At 37.7% G+C, this 25240-nt stretch overlaps 1 protein-coding gene across 24 annotated transcripts in view; it reads left to right on the top strand.

Annotated features, from left to right (window-relative positions):
• Positions 1–10718, top strand: part of LOC128025372 (transcription factor 7-like 2) — an 86106-nt gene extending 75388 nt beyond the window's left edge. For 5 of the 24 annotated variants that reach the window (XM_052611665.1, XM_052611677.1, XM_052611670.1 and 2 more), the window contains 7 exons: positions 2916–3053; positions 3147–3309; positions 3609–3717; positions 4725–4787; positions 5476–5526; positions 7213–7285; positions 10151–10718. In XM_052611665.1, coding sequence (XP_052467625.1) covers positions 2916–3053; positions 3147–3309; positions 3609–3717; positions 4725–4787; positions 5476–5526; positions 7213–7285; positions 10151–10586 — 1033 coding nt within the window. In that variant the 3' untranslated portion in view covers positions 10587–10718. Of the gene's footprint in view, positions 1–2915; positions 3054–3146; positions 3310–3608; positions 3718–4724; positions 4788–5475; positions 5527–6653; positions 6727–7212; positions 7286–7849; positions 7911–10150 lie in introns of all 24 variants that reach the window. The other 19 variants (XM_052611678.1, XM_052611668.1, XM_052611672.1 and 16 more) reach the window with 12 other exon arrangements.
• Positions 10719–25240: the final 14522 nt, after the last annotated feature.

Genomic DNA, 25240 nt, shown 5'->3' with positions numbered 1-25240 from the left:
TCTAGAATATTTTCATCATCATCACACAGTTTAAAGTGGCCAGGCCAAACATAACAGCTCTGAAACCAATATTTAGCTCTGCAGTGATGATCGGAGTGCATTGGCAGCTGCTCTGCTTATGAGCACAGGGTCTTTGCAGCTGGTACTGACTCTTAAAGGTCTATTTTATCAACAGCTGGCTCTGAAACCAAGCCTTACACATTTGACACCAACAGCTTTCACCCTGTGTGTGTTTTGAGGTCTCGGCTCTATAGAGAAGTTGTTTGTACCCTGCCAAGGCCTGAAATGAGCCCATTCTGCCTGCTCCACCGTCAGGCGCCCGTGTGGGTCCGCAGCCTCTGCTCCGGCACTGGACCTTCAATTAAGCGACAGCTGATTCTGTTCTAACGAGGCCTTTATATTGTGATCATCCTATTTCCAGTGCAGGCTAATTGAATCTTCTGAATGGGGGCTAGGGGGATTGGTGATGTGCTGGGGAAGAGCTAATGCATTTTGATAATCTGTAATTGAATTAGCATAGATTAATAAGTGGTGGTCTTGTGTCTCAGCGGAGGGAAGGTGCTTTAGCATGTTTGTGTCAAAACCAACGGCGTCCTCTGTCATCGGCGTCATGCGCAAAATAATGAGCACCAGAAAAAGGCTCCATTAATTGTGTTTATGGTTTTTCTGTGAATAAAGAGGGCGAGAGCGAGGGAGAGGGAAGTCTTGCCTTTGTCTTCTTTCACAGTCAGTGGACAAGAACTCCAGGAGGCCTTTGGGATTAAAAGACGCCCATATGTTGCTCTCCAGTGCCTGTCTTCAGCTCAGAGAGATTCTGATGGTCCTATCTGCTGCCATTTATTATGCAGTTAGCACACAGGGCTTCGTGTAGCGATCTGCTTTTCACCCAGGTAACACTCCAGCCTCCTAAAAAATACATTTCCGATCACGAATGGCATTGACTCGGATCCAGCAAATGAGCTACATAATGGGGTTGGAGTCGTACAGGTGTATCGGCCGTCCCGGGTGACAGGGGGATGAAGTGTAGGCCCCTTGGCCCCTGCCCGTTCCTGCCCTTTGATATGTTCCTCCACCCACACCTCTGCTCCCATCCCTTCTTTTTCAGCAGAGGAAAAGAAAGCAAATGAGAGACAGAGCGCACCGGCGGGGTCATTATACATTAAACAGGCGCAGAGGCCATCGCTCCGATTGGCAATTAAATGGCACTCATTGACACTCAGCTGCTGTGGAAGAAGATTGAGACATTGGACCCTGCAGGGGCCCTTCTCTGCACACCTCTGTCTCGCTCTTCCCTCAGCAGGGCTAAATTGGTGGCAGGCTCCGTTGCGTGCTGATGAGCAGAATGATGCCCTGTGCTTCAAAGGGATGGCCGTCATGTTTAAACCATAACCTGGCCCTCACTATGGCAACAGATGCACGGGTGGGGGTGGTGCTGATGGGACAGTCAGGAGGAGAAGGAAGGAAAAATTGGACGGTGGAACAGAGGAAATTTTAACAAGTATGCAAGGACAGAAAGAGAATGAAAAAAGGTGGGGGCTAATGATCACGGCACTGCAGCCCCTCAGTAGAAGCAGACGGGTGGCCCGGATGACATGGCACAAACACAAATGTGTCAGGGATGAAGGGAAGAGAGAATAGGAGAAGAGAGATTGGGGGGAAACACAGTCCCCTGAGAGAACCTCCAACAGAAACTAGTTGTTCCTTGTGAGTTTACGCTCATCATTATATTCTGGCTCCAAGCCATATAGCCACACTCAAGCAGATAATGAGCTGTTTGAAAAAAAGAAAAAAAAAATATTCCTTCTCTTTTTTTTTTTTTCATCATCCACCATTCGTTCTCTCACAAATTTGTGTACGGCCACGCACAGCTGGGATGCACTACACACACACACATACTCAGGCACAGATATGTTCATTTGTACGTTCTGGAATTTATTCTGCCTTCCTACTGATCTTTATAGAATGCTTGGGGGATGATTTTATAGATATGTCCTAAATAGCCAGAGGGCATTTTAGTTTGATTTAAAGAAAATAATCAAACTGCAAATAAATGAGAAGAAAATGACCACCCGAAATGGTCCAGAATTGACCTCACTGGTCAAAAATATTATACTGAATAAAAAAATGTAAATTAAAACAATTTGACCATATCTAATTTATTCATAAATGCTTGTGGCATGTTTGTCATCAGAACACATTATTTGAAAGAAATCTCTTTTTTTTTTTTTTTTTTTTATACATAATATTTAATCTTTTGTCAAAATATAGTGTTTTCTCCACCACTGAAATAAGCAAGAACATGTGGGTGGGAAGAAATAATATTAACCAATAACTTTATATCCCACTTTTTATGATGCAGTCAAATCCAAACATTTTGATGTTAAAGACATTTAAAAAAAAGTAAAAAAATTACACATATATATATATATATATATATATATATATATTAGGGGTGTAACGGTACGCAAAAATCACGTTTCATTTTCGGTACCTCAGTTTTAAAGTCATAGTTCGGGTTCATTTTCGGTACAGTAAGGGAAAGAAATGCAAACATTAAACTGTACCGAAACAGTCCAGTACGAATAAACGTACCGTTACACCCCTAATATATATATATATTTATATATATATTTTTCGAATTATTCATTATTCTGGTCAGATTATATTCCATCTATTTTGTTTGATTTCGAAATGCATCACATTTTAGAACTTTTTGTTTCATGTTGTGAGTTCTAGATCTTAGATTTGTAATTTATTGCCATTTCCTTTCTTCCACATAACAGATGTACTGTGTTAGGTTACTGCTGTTTTGTCTTTATAGACTATATACACTGTGATGTGTTAAGTCTTTAGCTCATGAATGTATGTGTGTCCATTCATCATTTCACCCGTGTCCACTCTGACGATTTACACAGTCTTCTCTCCTCCAGGTTCCCTCATCACATGGTGCCCCCCCACCACAGTTTGCACACCACAGGGATCCCCCACCCAGCCATCGTCACACCCAACGTCAAGCAGGAGTCCTCTCACAGTGACATCGGCTCCCTCAGCTCGTGAGTTCACTTTACACTTTTCAGTTCTCCATTCATCCAATAAAGTCACAATTTGTTATGCATATGCTAACATCTTGTCCCTCCCATTGGCAGGAAACATCAGGATGCGAAAAAAGAGGAGGAAAAGAAGAAGCAGCCACACATAAAGAAACCTCTGAACGCGTTCATGCTTTACATGAAGGAAATGAGAGCCAAAGTGGTGGCAGAGTGCACACTGAAAGAGAGCGCAGCTATAAACCAGATCCTAGGCCGAAGGGTGAGCCCCACACACATTACAAGACTAAAACATCATACTGTCGCAACTACAAAGACCACAGATTGCAGTGTTGTCGGCAGTGGCAAAACACTGCTTATTCACATTTCTGTTTCTATGTAATTGTTAGCTTGCTCAATGTTGCTACTGAGTAAAAGTACAGGGGGACATTTTAATCATTGTAGTTTAAACCGTTCATGAAAACACTTCTGTGTTGTTCGAGTCTGAATTATCAGTGGTCTCTTCCTCTGTGTTGGCCGCACTTTTGACGGATGTCTGTGTGTGTGTTTCTCTATGTGTAGTGGCATGCTCTGTCTCGAGAGGAGCAGGCCAAATACTACGAGTTAGCCAGGAAAGAGCGACAGCTTCACATGCAGCTGTACCCCGGCTGGTCAGCACGAGATAACTATGTAAGTTTTTAAGTTTTCAACAAGTAACAATCTTTCATTCCCTCCCCAGGAGCCACAGAGCAGTTTAAAGCCATCTAGATGTGTATTGTACAAACCATGTGACGCTTAACCAAAAGCCTTTGGAGAAAACGAAAGGATTCGAACCTAAAACAACTGCCGACTGGTCTTTGCTGGTTTAAGATGGTTTGGCTTCCCAAAACCACTCGAAAACCAGCAAAACAGACCAGCAAGATTTAGCCAAGCTGGAAGACTTTAGCTTTATTTTAGCTCTATCCACTGTACATGTGCTTTTCCTCAGTGCAGTCAAATCAGTTTTTTTCTGCTTTCATTAGTATTCTGCTGGTCCACCTATAAAGAGAAAGACGAGCTGAGATCAGAGTAATTAAATAACCACAGGGCCTAAACGCCTCGCAGCTTTGATGAAAGAGAACATCTCTCTCCGCCACTAGAAATGGGGAACGAGCGCACCATTTACAGTTTCGCTAGAGTTTCGCGCCTGACTAACGGCCCCACCGCCCAGCCTGTCAACTCTCCTTGGAGTCTGACCACTTTTCTTCACTCGCCTAGTCAAAGTTCATCAACCGGAGCAAGATAACCGCTCCGTCCAGGCCCAGCCTTGGCCTCAACGCATTCAGCAGTCACAAGACACGTCCGGCAGAACCGCCGTCCATTTTCGAGGAGGACAACTGCAGTAAAAGTTCTCTCGCTCTGCTCTTCCCCTCCAGTAAACCGCGCCGTTCAAAGAAACCTCAAGAGCTTCCAATCGTTTCACAATGAAAGGAAAACCAAGCAAGCCGCAAGAAAACAAGGAATAAACAAAAGGAGAGAAATAGGACGAGGGGAAAGCTAGGGAAAGTTCTGTTTTGTCCTGCAGTGGCATTTCAAACCTTCAGGCTCTTATATGAATAAATAAATCAGTGAAAACATTGGGCTCTCTTTGTTAATTTCATGTCTTGGTCTTTTCTGCAATATAATAACTAAGGTTCCTGTCTATTTCTCTTTTTCTGGCGGGTAACTATCAGGGGAAAAAGAAGAAGAGAAAAAGGGAAAAGCAGGCAGGAGAGGGCAATGGTAAGTGAGCTGCAATTATCTCTCATATTAAAGCAGACCCATCATCTGTCACAAGTGTGACATCTCAAAGATGAAAGTCCAGCTTTTTTTTTTTCATATCTCTTTTTTGTGCCTGCCTCATTTTGTATATAGCTATGCTACCCAATGCAATATTTACACGATAGACTGCTTGTTATCCCCCTCTCCTCCCCTTGCCCCATGTCGAGCATTAATAACATTGAATATGCATGACCCCCCCCCCCCACCTCCTCCCCTCCCACCAGCTGCCCCCCACCCCTTGCCCAGCCCCCCTCCAGCATTTATGGTACTGTGATATGTATGTTTTGAGAGTGTGAGAGTTAATCACCCTTGTGACTGAATGCCGTCCTCCGAATGTGCCGCCCATGCTTGTGTGTCACTGTGCTTATGTGGTTGTAACTTTGGGCTGATCCTGCTGCATGCTTTTAATATACCTGTTTATATAGTAATAGTATATATAAAAAATATTTTGTTTGTTTTTTAAATTCACCCACATCTTTCAATTAAGGAGGTTTGCTGATTACATTGATTTGATTCACTTGACCGTTCTTTCTATGATGCTGATTACTGTGAGATATTGTCCAGGAAGAATGCAGAATCATGTATTTGCGGTCTCTCTCCATCATGGACACCTTTTGAAGGCCTCTGTATCTTGTTCTTTTTTTTCCAGAACACAGAGAATATTTTCCAAACCCTTGCCTTTCACTCCCTCCGATTACAGGTGCTAATGTCATTTTGAGTCTTAAATTACTAACTTGCTTTTTTTCCCCTACTTTGGTTCTTTATGTATTTGTTTATTTGTGCCTGTGCAGTATATCAAATATATAATGATCTTTCTTTAATGAACGATGTTCCGTATTATATGCTTTATATATCTTTTATTTGCTAAGCTCAGTAATTATCTTAAAGAATATGTTGCTTTATTTTGCTCCTTTTCAGTTGTTTCCTTTGCTCCATTTTTCATTATACGTATACTTTCATCAAGAGATGCTTCTATGTTAAAGTCATGTTATGATGTATAAAAATATAAAAATAGGTAAACTCTAAGCATGCAGCTGCAATATGTTTATAGGAAAGACCTCTTTATGCTAAAAATAACCAAAGATGTTGTTATCAGGGTAAACCTCCTTAATCTACTCTACTGCCTTCAATAGCTGCCCCTGCCTCCTCCAGGCCCCAGCATGATTGCGGGCTCTGCCCTGTCTCCTCCTGGTCTGCTCCACTTACAACCTGCCTTCACCCTCCTCAAAGACCCATCTACCCGTGAGCTTTGCCCCGGTGCTCAGGTGGGCTGTTTGAGGTGGATGAAAGTAGACCAGGCCTGTTTATGAGCAGCTTCCTAGTGTTTCCCTGGCTTAAACTAATGCTCCGCCTTCCTCCTATAGCTCCTCCCTGCTACTGCTACCTCAGCAACCTGTCCCTGTCACCTCCTCTAGTCTAGAACAACCAAATAATGGCCGGCAGACATGTATCCATATCTGCTGCATCCCGCAACGCTTAGCTTTTAACGAACGAGCATCTATTTACCCATAAAGAGCCTTGGTAATGAAAGGCATGCACTGTGTGCTAATGTAATTATTTCTGTCATCATTTACTTTCACATTTGTTTCTTGCCGTTTTAATTTTTTTTAATTGTTTGTATTACTAACAAAATATGGTCAAATATGACTTTAAAGGAATTACTGCACATTTGATTGCTACTATTTAAATTTATCTGTTGGGGGGGAAAAAACGTATTTTTTAAAGAGCTTGTTAGATTCACTGGATTCAATTTATCTATTTCCGCTCTCTTTTCTGATTTCATCTCTCCTCTGCGCTGGCTTCCTCTTCCCTTCTTCGTCCCGTCAGATCTGAGCGCCCCAAAGAAGTGTCGCGCACGCTTCGGGCTCGACCAGCAGAATAACTGGTGTGGCCCATGCAGGTGTGTATCTGGTGTGCCGGCAGGTGTGCTAGAGCAGGTGACAGCTGGGGAACTCTCTCATTGGTACCTCCTCCCACTTTTCTGGCTCTCTCAGACTCGCATTCTCTCCACGCCACTTCCTCTGCCAATCGGCTTCTGCGAATCTGGGCAATGGGTTTTTATTTTTCATTGCTAGGTGGGACGGAAGGGTTGTTTGTGTGGTTGTTTTTGTGTGAGTGTGTGAAAAAGGAGTTCATGTAGAACTCCTTGTTGAATTGAAAAGAGGTGGGGGTTAAATAAGAAAGGCGGGGTTTATTTCCCTCTTTTAAGGAGAGGGGTGTGGCCAGGGGGTTAAGGTGAGCTGGTCATGGTAAGTTTTTGAGGAGGCATGGTACCAAAGTCCACAGCTGAATCATTTGCTCTAGCTCCATGCCTTTTTGTGTCCAGTGACATGTGCTTTTTTTTTTTCTTTCTTTGTTGTGTTTTATGTTCCTCTATGGATAACAGATGCAAATACCCCTAAGAAGTGTCGTGCCTTGTTCGGGCTTGACCAGCTGGGTTTATGGTGCAAACCCTGCAGGTATATTCCCAGCCCCACTCTTGGGGAGAACGTCTAAACTACGATGATGATGATGATTTTAAGATGACACAAATCAACTTTTCTTCTCTTGAAACTTCTTCCATGGATTATATTTTTCTACTTCAATCTCTGAGGCCTCGTTACAGTTTATATGTCTTACAAAAACTTCTTTTTACTTGTTTCTGTCCTTTTCTGACTGTAGAAACACTTTAGACAAAGTGAAATCCTTGGGCAGAAAATGACAAAAGAATTATAATTGCAAAGGCATTGTGGTTTAAATTTCAATTCAAGCATACACTTTATTTGTTTATTTATTTATTTATTTGATTTTTAGTTTTTTTATATATATTTATATATAATTTGGTATTACTGTTTATTCTGCCCAAGGAACTAATCTGCTGTTTTGTACTGTTCTGCCCTGGTCACTTCTGTTAGAACTGTGTGATGTAGCCACTTGTTTTGTGGAGGGTAGGGTTGGGGTGATGCCATCTCATCCCTCCTCTCTCTTTTTTTCCCTCCCCTTCTTCTTCCTTCTCCACTCCTCTCTTATAACCCTTTATTCAGTCCCAACCTCTTGTCTTTCTGTTCTAATACAAGCAGTCTTTGAATTGGGAATATGTTGATGGTAGGTATTTGTTTCTGCTAAGTAATACCCTTTTCTGTGTCATGCTTGTGCACTTTCCTTCACTTTCCTTCCCTCATCGTGGACAACAGAAATTATGCTGTGGTGTTACTCCACTTTCCGTTTTCTACTTGCCCAACTGTATCCCCGTTCCACCAATTTCATTGTCCTTGGTAGTTTAGAAATCCATCTGATCCACTCCCTCTAGTCTGACCTCATTCAGGAGCAATAGAAAGCTTCTCAAATTTAGAGTATGTGACTCTGAGCGTTGAATGTTGGAAGCAAGTTCCAAAGTTCAGGTTTGCCGTGCATGCCAGTCGGGGAACTGAAAAGCAAATACTTACTTAAATGCTACTAATATTTCGTATTTTATATTTCAGTATCATTGAATGATTGTATAGCTAAAAAAATTTGCTTTAATGCTAAATTTTCCTTTAGATGTTTTTTTATGAGTTCAATATTGTCTGAAAAGAGAACAGTAGTTCTCAAATCTCTTTTGGAGACTGTTGAATTTCTTTCATTTGATTCGCTCACAAGGAAGAAATATCCAGCATTGTTGTTCGTACTTTTAAGTTGAAACCGCGCAATATTTAGCAATTTCTTGGAGAAATCTTAGAGATTTTTTTTTGTATAGATGTGTGTAGCTGGAGTTGCTGAAGTTGTATTTTTATTCAGAGGAACAGCCTGTGCATTTTTTGGGCTGTGCTTGAGAGAAACGTGTCTTGATTTAGGGAGCTGTAAGGTTAAAAGACCCCACTCAGCTCTGTTTCCTGAAAGATGCATCTAGAGAAATTCCCTCGGAGCCCCATAAATCAATAAGGAACACAGTGAGATACTTAGAATCAATATGGCTCTTAAAAAATGGATATTAGCTTATTTGCCACTGTTTGACAGGCAGTTAGCACCTTGACAGACCCAAACCGTTCCTTAATTCACTACCAAGCTCTTCATAAAAGCACAGAGTAGCAGGCAGATCAAACGAACACTTCTCTGCCTCTGTTCACCCATCTTTGACCCTGAAGTGCCATGTCTCCTCTGTATGAAGTCGTGCATGCCCACCATACACAAAGTCGGTTTAAGTGACCGTGGCAAGATTTCCGTCCTCTTTTTAAAAATTTTCTTCATCATAGTGTGTATCTTCCTCCTTGACTGTCTTTTTCGCAATTTCGTCTGAAACCAACACGCATAACAGCAGGCGGGGTATGACTTGAGAAACAATCCTTACCTGACTGTTATTTTCATGACGAAACCACGAAGAAGTTCCGGGTTAATTGATCCCGGTTCTCCCGCAACTCTCTAGCTCCCCCTGTCTTTGATTTAATTCCCTTTTATTTGACTCTCTGTATTTGTTGCTCTTTCTTTTCTCTTTTTGGAGTTAGCCTCGGCTGTATCACTGAGCTTGCCCTTTAGGCAGGATAAAAAAGAGGGGGCGTCGGGGGGTTCAGGTCAGGTAGGGCAAGGTATACTGAGGTTTTCCCTCTTTCTCTCTTAGTTTCTCTCGTTTTTTCTCACCCTATCGCTTCTCGGCTCTCTCTCTACCCCTACCTCACGGCGTGCTGGCTTGGCGCTGGTGAGATGTGGCTGGCTGGAATGGCTGGCCGTAGGCGTAGCAGACGAGGGAGGGTCCTGACCCGAGCAGAAATGCAAACATGGCACCACGACCTCTGTGCAGAGCGCTCACACACATGTCTTAGGGGCAAGCTGAGAGTAGCGCTTCCTCTCTAACCTCTTACCCCACCATCTGAACTTCCCCTGAAGGAACGCAAAGAAAAAGATAGGAAAAAAGAAGGGAGAAAGAGGAGAGTAATAATTCAAGCTGATGTGTAAACCGGATGGATCCCCTCGCGGTTTCGAAACCGGGGTGGAGTTCTTTTGTTTAGAGTTGTGTTGCGCCGCCGAAGGAAAACAAAGAGAGATGTAGGCCTTACCTCTTTCATCATCCTCCTTCCTCATTCCATCTGTTCATCTTCCTCTCGTCCTCCCACTGTCCTGTCCTCTCTGCATGTAATCGTGTGTCTCCGTGCGAAAGCGAGACGCGTCTGACCCTAATCTTGTCCAGCTCTAGCGTCCATTTTCATGCAGAGTCTGACAGTGGGTCCACCAAAAGTTGCTAATGAGATCAACATGGGTGTCCCAAGTTTAAGATATGTGCATTTAAATGGACGTTACGGCTCTGTGTGGTGCACTCTAAGGTTCAGATAGCGAGCTGTAATCTGTCCCCTCTTTTCTTGTATTTTTTTTAGGAGAAAAAAGAAGTGCATTCGCTACATTCAAGGTGAAGGCAGCTGTGCCAGTCCTCCCTCTTCGGACGGAAGCTTACTAGAGTCCCCCCCATCCTCCCCCTCCATGGTCTCTCCCTCCCCGTCCTCGAAAGAGTCCAAATCACAGACTGAACAAATGCAGCCTCTCTCACTGACTATGAAACCGCCCCCCCTGCTCTCGTCGTCCCAACACCAACACATCTCCATGGCCCCACCTTTAGCTCTGTTGGACAACTCCAGGGCGGGCAAAACATCCAGCTCGGCACACAACGGTTCCTTGGACCCCTCAGACGTATCGTCGTCCCGACCCACAGGCTCCACCTCCTCCCGGCCGACATCGGCATGTCATTCCCACTCCCTGCTGCCCAGCTCCGCCACGATGCAACCCCTTTCACTCGTAACCAAGTCGATAGACTAGCTTCGTTGTTGTTTTTTTTAAAACCAGCTTTCTCTCTCTGTCTGTCTTTTTTCATTCTGTGTTCTGATGCTCTTGTTTTTTCTGTGCGATATGGCTTTGAAAGTTCATTGGTCAATATTTGACCTTTCATTATCTAAAAAAAAAATGAAATTATTATGATTAAATATTGATAATTAAATACACTAAGTTCTAGAGTATAGCTTTGTGAATCTGCCAAAATTTTTATGCGTTTTTTTTTTTTGGTTTGTTTTTTCCTTTTTTTGGCTGTACAACAGCAAATACATAATTGTTATGTAGTTTTACATAGACATGTTTAAAGACAGATATACAAAGTAGGTGAGGATTCGGTGAGCCCTTTTCTCAAAGAATTGGTTCGCCTTCATTATTTGTATTAAATACGAGCTTGTGAACCAATCATTTTACAGCTGTCCAAAACTGAGGGCACGAGGACTGTGGAGACACCTCTCCGACTGAGGAACAACTTTAATCGTGATGTTACCTGTTCTTGTTTAAATGTACAGAAATATGGGGGGGGGGGTTACTGTGTTAATATGCATTGTTCCATTGCGTTGTCTGTTTTATCTTTCTTTTTTGTCGTTGTTTACCAGGGGGAGGGAGGTTGACTCGGGGTTGGGGTGGGTGGACTCGATTAGATGGGTGTTTTTGGGGAGGGGGGTGTTTTTTTTGGGGGGGGATATTAAAAACAAACTGTCACAATGCTAGGACCAGTAGTATTTATTGCTTTAGAGATTGCTTGTCGTATTTTGTATGTTGTCCCTTTTTGAAATCTTTTCATTTTCTTAATATGTTGTATAAATATTCTTTTTCTTAACGTAAGCAACTTCTATCTCTCTCTCTCTCTATATATATATATATATATATATATATATATATGATCCATTTTTACAAGGTTTTGAAGTTTCAAATGTTTTAATGTTTTAACATTAATTTTATTATTTTTGTTTTTATTTAAATTTTTTTTGGAAAACCAGGATTCCATCTAAACTACAGTGTAGATTCTCAAAAAAAAAAAAAAAAAAAAAAAACTAAAAGCGCAAAAACAACAAAAAAAAACAAACAGACGTATGCACAACTTAATTTCTAGAAACATATCTATAAGCCATTTTACAACAGTTGAAAAGGAAACTTGAAATGGGGACGGTGGGTTTCATGTCTTCAGTAGTCGAATTTCGTCTCGCGCCCTTCTTTTCTATTGCACAATAATCAGTCTCCGTCGGACTGTAGATTCATGTGCTGATTTTTCCCAGTGCCAAAATTTGTGATAATTTCTTCCTTTTATGATGCTGTAGGTTCTTTCGTTGTCCAATGTTTGTTTTTTCTTTTCATTTTCAACCATAATTTGCTGTGACGTTACATAGATTGCTATGTATGTAGTATAAATGTTGCTATAACAAATGTGTTTGGTAGCAGATTGTCAAATAATAAATTTTTAACTTAAAAGACGGACATCATACTGTATAAACCCTCAAGGGCCAAATTATGTATATTAGGAGGTTCATAAAAAACTATTAAATACTACAAAAAAAACACAAACTGCCACTTTTAAGTACACTACTACACTTGAGTAGATAGAAAAAATAGGCATGTTGATGTTGCAAGAAGCTGTAAAAAAGCTACAAGAGAATCATTCATTCGGTGCCATTGTAGTTGACATGACGCAACTGTAACCCGTCGATTACTTCTCTGGTTTATTAAGATGCTAATGATGAATAGTTTGAATGTTTCCTTAACGGCTGTGATGTTCCTGTTCTCTTTTATGCTCTTATCATTTTAATTTTGTTTCTTTTTGTTTCTTTTTCTTTTCTTTTTTTTTATTTCGTTCGTTTTGTTTTCTGTTTTGTTTCCATTATTTGCAATGGTTTCCAAAAACCATGTTTTGTAATGAATAAATGTTAATGCTGTACAGTCTCTGTAGCATGCAGTTCTGTATTAATAAAAGCGAGTTAGTATGTGAACTTGCCTTCTGTCGTCTTCTGCCCTTCATTTGAAGAATTTGACTGAATTACAATCCATATTTGTTCAATAATTTTAAATGCTTATTAAATACATAAAAGCCAGGGGTGGAACCAGAACACTGGTCACATCCTGGTTTCTTAAAAAAAAAAATAATGCATGCTCTGGCTCTGATAACAAATACAGACAGCATTAATGATGATTAATGCAAATGAAACCATGCCAGATCAACCTGAAGTTAGAAGATCCTTCTGTTATGCTGTCTACAGCTGGTTTCACTTACTTTAACTAGCCAGAGTAAATCAGTCATTTGCTTGTAGCTTTAGAGGTAATCAGAAATAGTATTTCATATTTTTATTAAAAAGGAAGACCTCTACATATTCTTGCACATTATTTTCTTTGATTTGACAAATCAAAAAAAGACACGGTCCAGTTGTATTTTTAAACAGATCAAGCAGACGTGGTATATTAAATACAACAAAACATCCAGAACTTGCTGCCTATTAAACAGACATTGCTATTTTCTGATGTAATGGCAGTATTTTGTTACTCATATCAGCGATGTCTGTTAGAAGAAAAGTTGTCTTGAAAAGGATCGTTAAGTCCATACCCTTTGAATCGCTAAAAGAATAAACAGACATTTCATTTATTCTTCTCCTTTATGTTAGGGTCACTATTATTATTATTTTTTATTTTATTTTTTTCTAGGACAGTCCGAATCATCTCGGTCTGATTGGATGTAAGCATCAGTGGATTCAGAACTCTGTTCAACAATACTGTTCAAAGCCTTACAAAGCTTCACCTTTCAAGAATAGCGACAATCCTTCAGCATTGTTCCCAAATGTCAAAAGATCAACTGAACAGTCTCTGTGTGCTTATCCAACATGCTAAGGGAAAAAACGAGTGGATGTAAATTATAATTCAAAAAGATTTGTATTACTTTCATTGTTGATTTTCATTAAAAATGCATTAAATGTGCATCTATATGTAATCTTTATGTAAACAAAATGCAGCTACTGCTTGTGAAACCTGCGAATTTCAAATAATTTTTCTAACATGTAGAAGTATGTAAAAAGTATGATGAAGGTCAAGGATTGGGGAGACAGTAATTTTATTTATTTGTTTGTTTGTTTACTGTAAATTGGTTTGTTTGGCGTTTTTATACCGAAGGAAAAATATGAGGTTACACTTTGCTAATCGTCCAGTTTTTTTGTTTGTTTGTGTGTTTGTTTTAAGAGGTAAAACCCTCAGAATTATTCATGTTTTTGTATCCATATTTTATACGCAGTTGTGTTTCAGTGTAGCTTTTCGTATTTGAGTGCATTTGTTTGGTAAAGTCATGAGACACGTCTATTTATCTCAATCTGACTCAATCACTATTTATATACACGAGTTTGGAAATTCACATTATGGCTCGGGGACTTTTCATGGTGTATCTTAGTGTAAATGATGCGTTCTACAATCCTTTGCATGTTTATTTAGACAAAACCTCAACGTGGCATTGTGTGCTTAATAAAAATACTGGATTCTTGCAAATTCACAAGACACTTTATTTGTGCTGTTTAGTTTTCCAGCACAGTCCCTATCCACTTTCTTTAAGCACACTTCCTCTGAAAATAGTCATTCTGGCTGATAAAGAAGGCTTTTATTGCTTAAAGATGCACTCAGGGTGGGTCCATTTACCAAACTACCAAATCTAAAGTAATTACAGTCTGCTTTAGTACACAACTCCACTATATGTGGTTGTGCTGAAGTGCCATGTGATGTTGTATGTTAGGATTCCCTCTTAACCTTGGGAGGACCATCGATTCACCTTTTGCTTCCATTCTTACAGTTCAGTGAATTTTCTTTCACTTCATGGGCACTCTTCGAGTGTTTTGTACATTCTCTCAAATAGATGCTGTATTGTTCTCCTTTATCCCAGTGAATGACAGCGATCTGTTGAAGATCTGTCTGAGAGGATGTCAAGAAGATGGGTTGTTATTACTTAATGCTGAGAGACCAAAGAGGTCAAACAGACTTTGGACAGATATGTTTAGAGTTGCTAATGTTCTCAGAAACCTTGCTATCTTATGTATAACAAGTTTATTTTACCAATAAATATTTTATTTACATGTAAAAAAATGTTGCAACTGATATTAATGCTTTATTAGTAGTAGTAGTAGTATTAGCTTTTTCTTTCTAGACATTTTCTGGACTGTTCCAGTTAAATAGATAGTTATTTCTTATGATATTACTTAGCAAAGTTAAGTCAAAATTTAAGATAAAAAATATTTTTCAAAATATCTGATTCCCATTATTTCAGATATCTTATTTTTAAATATTAATTTGTTAATGATTAAGCAATAGTTAACTCTATAATGAAATTGATTACTGTCATTGTTTCCTGCCCCTCTTGTTGTTTACATTGGATTCTTTTTTTAGACTTGGTTTAAATGAACAAATGAATAAAAAGATAACAAAATATTTGAAAAATTAATTTTAGTGTCAATTTATACTTTTATATACTTTTAATTAAGAAATAATTCATGTAACAGTTAAATTTCTGCCATTTTTTACATGTTGATTTTTTTTTTTTTTTTTCTGGACAACAGACATGATTTAAAAAAAAATTATTTAAAATTATAAAATTTTAGAAATGGCATCACACAAAAGATTTAAGAAATATTCTCAAATATCCATTCAAATTATGATTTTCATGTAGTGTTTATTTAAGGAATAGTTAATTAAACAATTACATTTCTGTCATTATTTAATATTGCTTACATTTTGTATATTGAACTTTTTTAAAATAATAATTAATTAAAAAATATCTTAACTTTAGATACAATGTGGCATCACACAATATATATATATATATATATATATATATATATATATATATATATATATATATATATATATATATATTTAGGGTCAATTTATGATTTTCATATAGTATTTAATTAATTACATTTTTGTCATTATTTAATGTTTATATTTTTATGGATAAATATGCTTTAAGAAAAACATTTTAAAATATCTACTTTCAGATACGGCAACAAAGATTTGAAAACATTTCTCAAATATTCAGTCTCAACATGATTTTCATATAGTGTTTTTAATAAAGGAATAGTTAATCCAACTAAATTGATTTAAATGTCTGCCATTGTTTCATGTTGTTTATGTTTCTACTGTTGTATGTACAAAAGTGATTTCACTGCTTAAAAAAAGTAACACTGATTTATAAACAACATAAGCGTGAGTAGACCACATAAAATTTTCGGTAGCACTTTATTTTACAGTCCTGTTCCTCATGTACATACTATGTACTTATCATAGTAATTACAATAACTATGTAATAACTAGGTACTAACCCTGAACCTACCCCTAAACCTAACCCTACCCCATGTAGTTACATTGTATTACCAGAACTTTCTTAGATAAATACACTGTAAGTACATTATAAGTACATGTTAGTACACGTACTGTAAAATAAAGTGCAACCAAATTTTCTTTAATTAGCCAGTTGTTGCTAATTATTATTTGGGTTTGGGGTCTGTATTGTATATTGTGATGTGCTTTCACTAAGCCACATGACCTTATCTAAGTTTGCATGCCCTTTGTAGATGTAGTCTGTGATGAACATGCCATGCACATTTAGTATAAGAAAAAACTTCATCAGTTCTGATGATTGGTTGTCCCTGTAAACAAAGACCATACAAAGGTAGAGAAAAGACAGCAGTGTATATTTTGTAGTATGAGAAATGGGAATGATGTTATGCAGTGGTCTGATGCTCTCCTCTGTGGCAGGTATGACATGGACATGGACATGGTTAATAAATCATGACCAGGTCAAGGGGGAAGTAGATCAAGCGCAGGAGAGAGGAAAAAAGGGGTAAATAAAAGAGAGAAATAGGAAGAGGTGATCATAATGAGTGGCTTCCAACTGTCACTTCATCCGGTTGTCGCCTCAAGCTGTCAGTACTTCCTGGGAGACTCAATACTTTTTAAGCTCGAAAAAACAAAAACTTGAAGTGTATATGTGTGTTTGAGCGAGTAGACAGAGACAGGGCCGGAATCCCACAGAGGCACTGTGTACTTTGGTAATGAGATGAGTGTTGCTGGTGGCCTGAATCTGCTGGGTGACGGGACAGCTTTGGGTGGAAGAACAGATGAGAAGTGAACTGACAGCAGAATGGTAATTCTGAGCTGAGGGGCTTGTGATGGCACCTTCACTGCTGCCGTGATTATGCGTCACACTTTACAATCAAATGCAAAGCATCACAACGAGGGAAGTGCACAGGGATAGAAAGCGAGTTTCAACTACGGGCTTCCATATTACACACCTCAGGCATTTTTTACAACAAATATATGCATTTCATATTTACATTGAGTAGGTCCCAGAACTGTGTCTCACACATAAATGACATCATTCTAAGATCAATGCCTCATTCAAAACCTGTACGTCAAAACAAGATGCTTTGAAGAATGTTCACGCTGCTTTGTGACCAGGGGTTGACCCAAAAAGAGACTAAACATTAGCATGAAAAGGATTAGTATTCCAAGTCTTCTGATGCCATGTGATAGCTTTTTCAGCTCATTATAAAAAAATTGAATTAAATGTGAATATAACTTTGCTAGAAAGTAAAAAATATTTTTTAGTACAGTAAGTAAATTACACAGACTAATTTAGGTCTGTTTAAAAAAAACTATGTTTAATATTTCATATTTCTATGGATTCTGTATTTTACGATTTAATAGAAATGCATCATCAAAAATGGTGTCTAAAAAAGTCATTCCATAAAACGATTTTACCAATATTTAAAAATGTAATCAATTTAAAATACAATTAATTTACAATAAAACGATAGGATTTTTTTTTTTTTTTTGTCATTCCACAGAACAAAATAAGTCATTCAGGTTTAAATAAATAAATAAAAATAAAACGTTTCACTTTCCGTAAAAAGATATACTTCAGGTATCTTAATCATATAAATATGAAACGCATAACAGAATTTTCATTTTTGAATGAACTATTCCTTTGAAAGGTTTATTTAACCATTCAATGCTTATTTTATTATATGCCAACATTATTATTTTTTTAAATAAATGCTTTTGATTCAATACAGAAATCTAAAGTTTTCTTAACAGGAGTAGAAGGGCGTTTTTAAGCATAATTCATAAATTTGTTGTATTCGTATGCACAGTATAAAAAAAAACTTAAATGGGATATTTGGAAATGAACTCTGTTCAAAATTAGATAGATAGATAGATAGATAGATAGATAGATAGATAGATAGATAGATAGATAGATAGATAGATAGATAGATAGATAGATAGATAGATAGATAGATAGATAGATAGAAACTAGCGTGTGGTATAGTAGCAAAAAAGTGCTGCTTTGATAGTTAGAGAAGGGGAGTCATGCGTATAGGAGGTGGCATGTGTTGCTTGATACACTGGGAGTTTTTGAAAGGGCTGTGAGTGTGTGACTGCAGTGGCCCGGCTGCAGACCTAATGATGGCAGTATGTTGTGAGCTAACTACCCTCACTGTGCTACGAGCCCTCGGGCTAATGCCACATCTCTCCGTCAAGGCCTTCCTTCATCCTGATTTACTCAACCTTTCCAAAGACACACACACATATAGATATATACACACACACACACACACATATGACAAATAATTCATATTATGTTGAGCTGAAAGTCTGCAATAGAGCCTCATTAGACAGGTTTCGTAGTGGAGTGACATTCTTGGCTTCCGCTGCTTGGTCAGGGTTTTTAAAGTGGGGACTTTCAAAAAAAAAAAAAAAAAAGAAATCTAATATATAAATAAATGGTAAACAGCAGTTTCTCTTTTCCACTATAGGGAATAGCTGATTTGATTCCAGGGTTTTGTACGGTGACATCTGAAGCGTCTCATTGTGGAGCCCTGATGTCATGCTGAGGTAAGTCCCACCAACTTGATTTGAGTGAATGGAGTCTAAAGATGGATGAAGCCCAGTGTCCCAGCAGCAGATTTTATGAATTAAGTGAAAAAACCACCATGGCAGTTTTCTTAGCAGTGGAAAGAAATGATGCAATCGAAGTATAACATCACATTCCACCATTAAACAAAAGCACATAGACATAATAATGCACCAATTACATTTTTAGCCCATTCACCATTCACTGAAAATGACATGAAGAGGTTTCTCGGGCAGGTTGAAATGTTATTCGACACTTCCAAGAGTGTCCCTCATGCATCATTTGCTTAATAGGTTTGTTTGGCGTAATAAAGAATTCTAAACGTACATATTGAGTTTGATCTCTCACTTAGTCCAGATTGATTTTTCTCTTAGCACCATGGTCCAGTGCCTTGCTTCAATCGAAGAGGCGAAAATAAGGCTCTTTGATTTGATCTGCAAAATTAAAGAAGATAGAGATAGGGAGGTATACCGGTGCTCTGGGTCGAGAGAGAGTACGACCGCCTCTCTTTGATGTGTTACTCATTTATCTGTGTCAACAAAGAGTGAGATGGAGGAATTGTGAGAGTTTGGAGAATGGCAATCATGCATTTCATACCTGCTCAGCTTAGAGCAAGCCCACCAGGCATGTGGCTAGGTGATTTCTGTCCTGCGGGCAAGAAGAGGGATTTTACAACTAGTTTGACTTTTTCAGGGCATGCAGAAAGAAAGGGAGAAAAGTTTATAGAGGCGAAGAAACTGAGGGCTTGTGCACATCTTCAGACTGTCGAGTTGCTTGTGTTTGCCTCGCATAATGAAATATTTGCTTACCCAAGAACTTTAACTACAGTAAAGGTGTTCAAGGGCCTTACGATATACGCCACCAAGATGCTTTCCTATAAAACCAGCCTTTCCAGAATATTATGAACTGTTTTTCCTTAAAAAAGATTTATATACTTGTAAATATGTAATGAACCCCATATGGACAAAATGTTAAGTATCATTAAAGGTCATAAATTTCCTGCCTAGGGGTAGCTAGGATTAAAACAAACAGAACCGAATAAAGAATATCTGAAACAAAATAATTATAGAAATAATACCCAAGTAAACAAATCTTATTTTTTAAATCTGCCGTGGGACAATCACCCAATACATTTGAATATCATTTTCTATTATATTGACAAATTGCTGACAGCAGTTTACAAATAATAATCAATGTTTTTGTACACACACACACACACACACACAATTGTCATGGCATTGATTGCGTAATATTGTATTATGCTCTTTTTTTTAAACAAAAGAGTGAACTTATTGTTTGCTGTCAAAAGCACAACAGTGATGGTTGGGCAGAATTGCATAAGCATTACTAAATCTTGCCTCACAGTGGTAGAGACAATTGCTGTGCTGAGTTTGGGAGAGTTTCAGTGGGGTCTGATGATTGCATTGGGTAAGAAATCTGGCTGTTAGCCATGAAACGAGAGCTGAGAGTGAAAGCATTAACAATAGCCCATTAATGTGTAATAACTGGGAGACCGGAGATATAATGACAAGTCCCCATTCTGACACCTTATATTATTATAGATAGTGTGACAATGCCCTGCTGTTATTTAATTTATTTTTATTCCTTTTTATGCTATAGTAGCAGATACTTTTCTTGTGACATATAATGATAAACATTTTTATGGAAGCTAATTTCCTCTAGGGAATTAAAAATAAATAAATACAAATTAAAAGAAATTGTGACTTTTTGTCTCACGGGTTTGACTTTTTCTTACTATTGTGACTTTATAAACATCATAAATCTGGCATTTTGTTTTTCTGAGATATAAATAATTGTGAGAAAAAAAGTCAGAATTGTGAGATATAATGTTGCAATTTGCTTTTTATTTTTTAAGTCTGCAATTTTTTTTTTTATGCATATAAATGAACTGCATACAGATCAAAGTTTAAGACTAAGTTTCATTAAAGGTCATGCATTTCCTGACAGGTTATTATTTTATTTTCTTTCATTTTTTTAATTCTGTGGCAGAAACAATTATCACAAATTAGCTTTTTTTTTTTCTTTTTTTTTTTTAGATAACTTCTCACATTTTTTAATTATATAACAATTCTGTCCAAAAATGATTCTTTATTAATCACTGACTTTTAAACAATAAAAAATATTATGTCCGATAATTGAAAAAGTTTATATTATTTCTCTAAATAAACTCTATAATATTAATAACCATTAAAAAAAACACACATTTTAAATGCTACGAGTGAATTTAGATGAATTCATCACAATTCATCACAACATTATAGTGTACAGTATGAAAGAGAAGCAAATCAAAACTAATAAAGTTTGCTTCAGAAGTGTTAATTCACTTAACCGTCTGAAAATAATTTTTATCAATCAGAGCATGCGAGAGAGATGGTGGTGGGGGGGGGGGGGGTTGGCCTGGGGGGCCCATTAAGCTGGAAGTGGTCAATAATGCCCACTCCTCTTCACCCTCATGACTGACAGATGTAAAATAAAGCTACATGACTCCAGGGAATCTGTTATTGACTCATGCTCTTGGTAAAGAAACTGTTGAGCGGCTAAATTAATTTCCAAAAGCCCTCTTCAGTCTGATAATGGTTATGTGTTATCATAGGGCATGTAGTTAACCCCCGAGGTGTCTCTCTTCTCTGTCCTTGCCCAAGCTAACCAAATTCTTCCACCAACCTAAATTCTGTACTGTGCCCCATAACAGAATGCATATATCTCCATTTTTGTTCCTCTTTTTGTCTGATTAGTCTGCTGAAGAATTGTTTTGAATCTTAGAAGTCTGCACTCTAACTCAAAGAACAATGTTTGTGTGCTTTTTTTTTTCTTGTTGAGAAACTGTAATTCTCTCAGTCAGGGGGCCTAGTATAAACCGACATCCCCGGCTTTAATTTGGGAATCTAACAATTCCTCATTAGCTGCTTCTTGATCTCACTAGAGTGGCTCTCACCAGCCTCTGCCGTGTTCCTTCCCTCCCTTGATTCATTGTGGTGACAAAAGTCCTCCTACACGTTGTAACAGGGTGTGATCGCTTTCACAGAGCTACACAGGAGCCGTCAGCAGTAATCTCTTTGCTCAGCCGCTCTCTGTCTGATTCCACACTCACCGTGCCATCAACATTCTAATTGTCTCTCAGTGTCTGCCGCGCTGTGCTGCAGAAAAGTAACGTGACACCAAAAAGTTGAAAATGTCAACCATTTAAAGTTACCCAAAAGAGAAAATAATGAAATAAATAAAAAAAATAAGAATAAAATATGCATAAAAACACTTTGTTGGATATCTTAATGATCTTTGACATGAAGTTCTTGCAGTTTTCAAAAATGAAACCCTAATTCACAGTTGTTGTTTTATATCTAAATATGTTGAATCTTATTAAGTATAAATTCTCTGCATGAGCTTTTTTGGGAATTAGTGTCTTAAAAGGAAGACCAACTAATACCACAGTAAACTAAGCTAAAGCAATAATTTATTTATTTTAAATACTATTAATTTAAAATGTAATTTATTAATGGATAAACAAATTAAGAAATTGCATTTATATCATTTTATATTAATTTATAAAATTAATATTTGTATAATTAATTTGAAATGTATTTTTATAGATACGTGCCACTCACTCAACAGGTTATTTTAGTATCACTGAGATGCTATTATGTTTTTTATTCATATTTTGAATTCTGAATTTTGACATTTTCATTTTAATTTTTGGTAATTTTGTGTTGTTTTTCGTGTTTTTATTTAATTAATTTTTTAGTAGTTTTGTTCCCATAGTGAGATATTTGCATTAAGGTTTATATTATTATAGCTAATGAAATTTTTTTTTTTTTTATGGTTTTAATTTTAATTTTAGTTTTAGTTAACTATAATAACTATGGTTTGGATGGCTAGTATGGCCCAATGAACCAGTTTTCAAGCAACAAATCAATCGTTTTCAAATAATATATTTCTATTATTTTATAATTGTATATGTTTTTATAATATTTTACTATCACTTTATTCATATTTGAAGGGGCTCTCAAAAGTGTAAAGTGGACAGAAAAAGAAAAAAGTGGGTCCCCTGTGGTCTATAAGGGCATTCTTCATGCCATAATTTTTACACACTAAGGAGGACTTGCTTATATTTTTGTGTGACAGGTTTTGAACATAATGCATTGTCAAATAATTCACAATATGAGGTAGGTGACACAGACACGCTCTCAATATTCAAATACAGCGTGGCTCATAAACCTGGCCACCTCGACAGTCTGTTCTCCATCAATCAGCGCCTGTCCCCATCGCTTGCCACCCATATAAATATATGAACGCATGACTGCCACAAACTCTCATAAGACAGTGACACAAAAGCAAGCAGAATGCAATCTTTTTTCCTGGATGGGAAAGAACGAATACATATTTTATAGTTGTAATGATAACACCAGTTTAAATTTAAGCCTATAAGAATTTAGAAATGTCTCCAACTGAATTCACTAAGGCATCACCCTACTGCTGTAGTGTATTAGACACAAAAACTAATGGCATGAAACAAATCCTCACATCACCCCAGTGAAATGAACAGAACGGAGGACATTGGATCATATGGAAAGAATGAAGTATATTTAGGAGAAATGACAGGTGTGTGTCAGGGGGAATGTTTATTTATCATGCCCAGCGCTCTTCAGATAGAGATGGATGGCGTGGAGCAGAGACTGATGGGTAGAGACGGGGTCTCAACGTGCGGCCCTCTCCACGAATTAGATTCAAAGGGAAAGGGAGCATAACAATCTGAGAAAATCAATGGTAAACAAAGCGAGAAGGAAAAGGGAGACTCAACTTTTAGGCATACATGATCAGCACATTGGCCAAATGATGTCATCCATCAGAGTGGACACAGCAATTTGCCATCTATTTCCTCATCCATCAAACCTGATGTGTGTGAGTCTGTGCATATGTGTGGGTGTCTGCACGGGGTATGGAGGCAGTTTTGGGAATGAAAAAGAGGATAGAGAGCTAGATCCCACAACCCTGTATCCACAAACATGTACCTTCTTGTTCAATCTTCTTAGATCCCTCATTGTTTGAACACAATGTCTGCACTAAGGAAATAAGATTTATTAATTCTCAGAACCACAAACAATTTGTCAGCTTATCAGCAATTTACCTTTACTATATGTAGTTTTCCTTTCTTTTATTTCACTGCATGAAATCATTGGCAAGCTTCTGGTTTCAGTGCTATTGATTATCCTTGTCTCAGTTCTGTAGCCATAACAAGACTTGATCGATATCTGCAGTAGATAAATAGTTCCTGTTTGTGGTGTAATGTGATAAATTGGTCTAGGTCCATGCTCATTAATGTTGATTAGTTTACATGACTTTTGCATGAATAATACAAATAAAGTATTTACAGTTACATTATAATATAACTAATTATTATTTAGTCATTTAAACTACAGTTATAATGTAGATTGTTGTTGTGGTATGAGAAGATAGCACTAGACCTGGTGCACATGGCACAAGCTTTATCTGTTTATCATTTCCATAAATTCAACATAACGTCTGTTCTTCGCTGAAACTTATCTGTGGATGTCGCCGAAGTGAAGATATGGCACGCGTATCAAAACAAGATGTCATCTCTGGCCTTTCAGCGATATCACGAATCCTGCTATGGCGAAAGAATATCTTATGAATATGCCATGCCAATATATAGCCTAATATTATATAATACTTCCCCCTAGTAATTTCAGTAATTTGTTATTTTTTAATCTAACAACCTCAATGTTTGTCACATTATTTCATTGGTCATCGGATCCCCATTTTCCACAAGCTGATATGATTCTTTAGGGTATTAATTAAAAATCTGTAACATAGTTGAAATTTCTCAATGATAGTGTAAAAAACCTTTTTTTTTTTTACCGTCAAAAACAGCTTTTGTTTCAGAGCAATACGATTTGAAGTGTTTTCCTTTAAATGATAATGAGCTCTGCTGACCCCGCCCCTCTCTTCAGAGCTGCTCTCTGAGGTTCTGTTTACTTTCGCAGCATTCATTGTTAAACTTTCTAATTAGCACATTATTAAGAAACTCAATTGGCAAAGATAAAATTTGTGTGAACAGAGCATTTAGGTAGATTGGTGGCGCATTCCCTTCAAAAACAATCATAAACCACTGTGTGTTCTCAGCGGCTCAGATGTCAGGAGTAAATGATGACTGCTATATGTTCATTATTACACCCAACAACAGAACACCTCAACTGGTTATGAGTCATTTTTGTCTACATCTGCTCTGGCGGTAAAACAGTGGAGCACTGATGAGAGCTCACTCAGGCCCAGTCTAAGGTAAGACGTCAGTACAGTCTGTGCTGAAATGCCACTGTCAATCAAATTATCTTGGGAGGGGCCTTTTTTGTGACGTCACACAGACAGGCACCTGAGAATAGCTTGATTTCAAAAAGGGGTAAAGATTTTTGTAGCGCAAAAAAAAAAAAAAAAAAAAGCACTGGGTGGATTAATTATAGGCTGGTTGTGTACACACACTGCCAACACACATTTCAGTTCAAATGAATGACCCCTTTAAAAATATACACCGATTTAAAAACCATCCTTTCATTTGAATTTGTCTGGTGAAAATAATATGATTCGTATGGTGTATATAGCCCACACAAACAGTAAGTGAATCTGTTTCCCAATTTTTTTTCACTGCTTTATCAATAATTGTCTATTCATTGAAACTAAATCTGATTTTTTTTAAATT

This window comes from Carassius gibelio, chromosome A12 (genome assembly GCF_023724105.1).
Source record: "Carassius gibelio isolate Cgi1373 ecotype wild population from Czech Republic chromosome A12, carGib1.2-hapl.c, whole genome shotgun sequence".
Taxonomy (NCBI): Eukaryota; Metazoa; Chordata; class Actinopteri; order Cypriniformes; family Cyprinidae; genus Carassius; species Carassius gibelio.
This window is presented reverse-complemented; position numbering and strand designations above follow the sequence as displayed.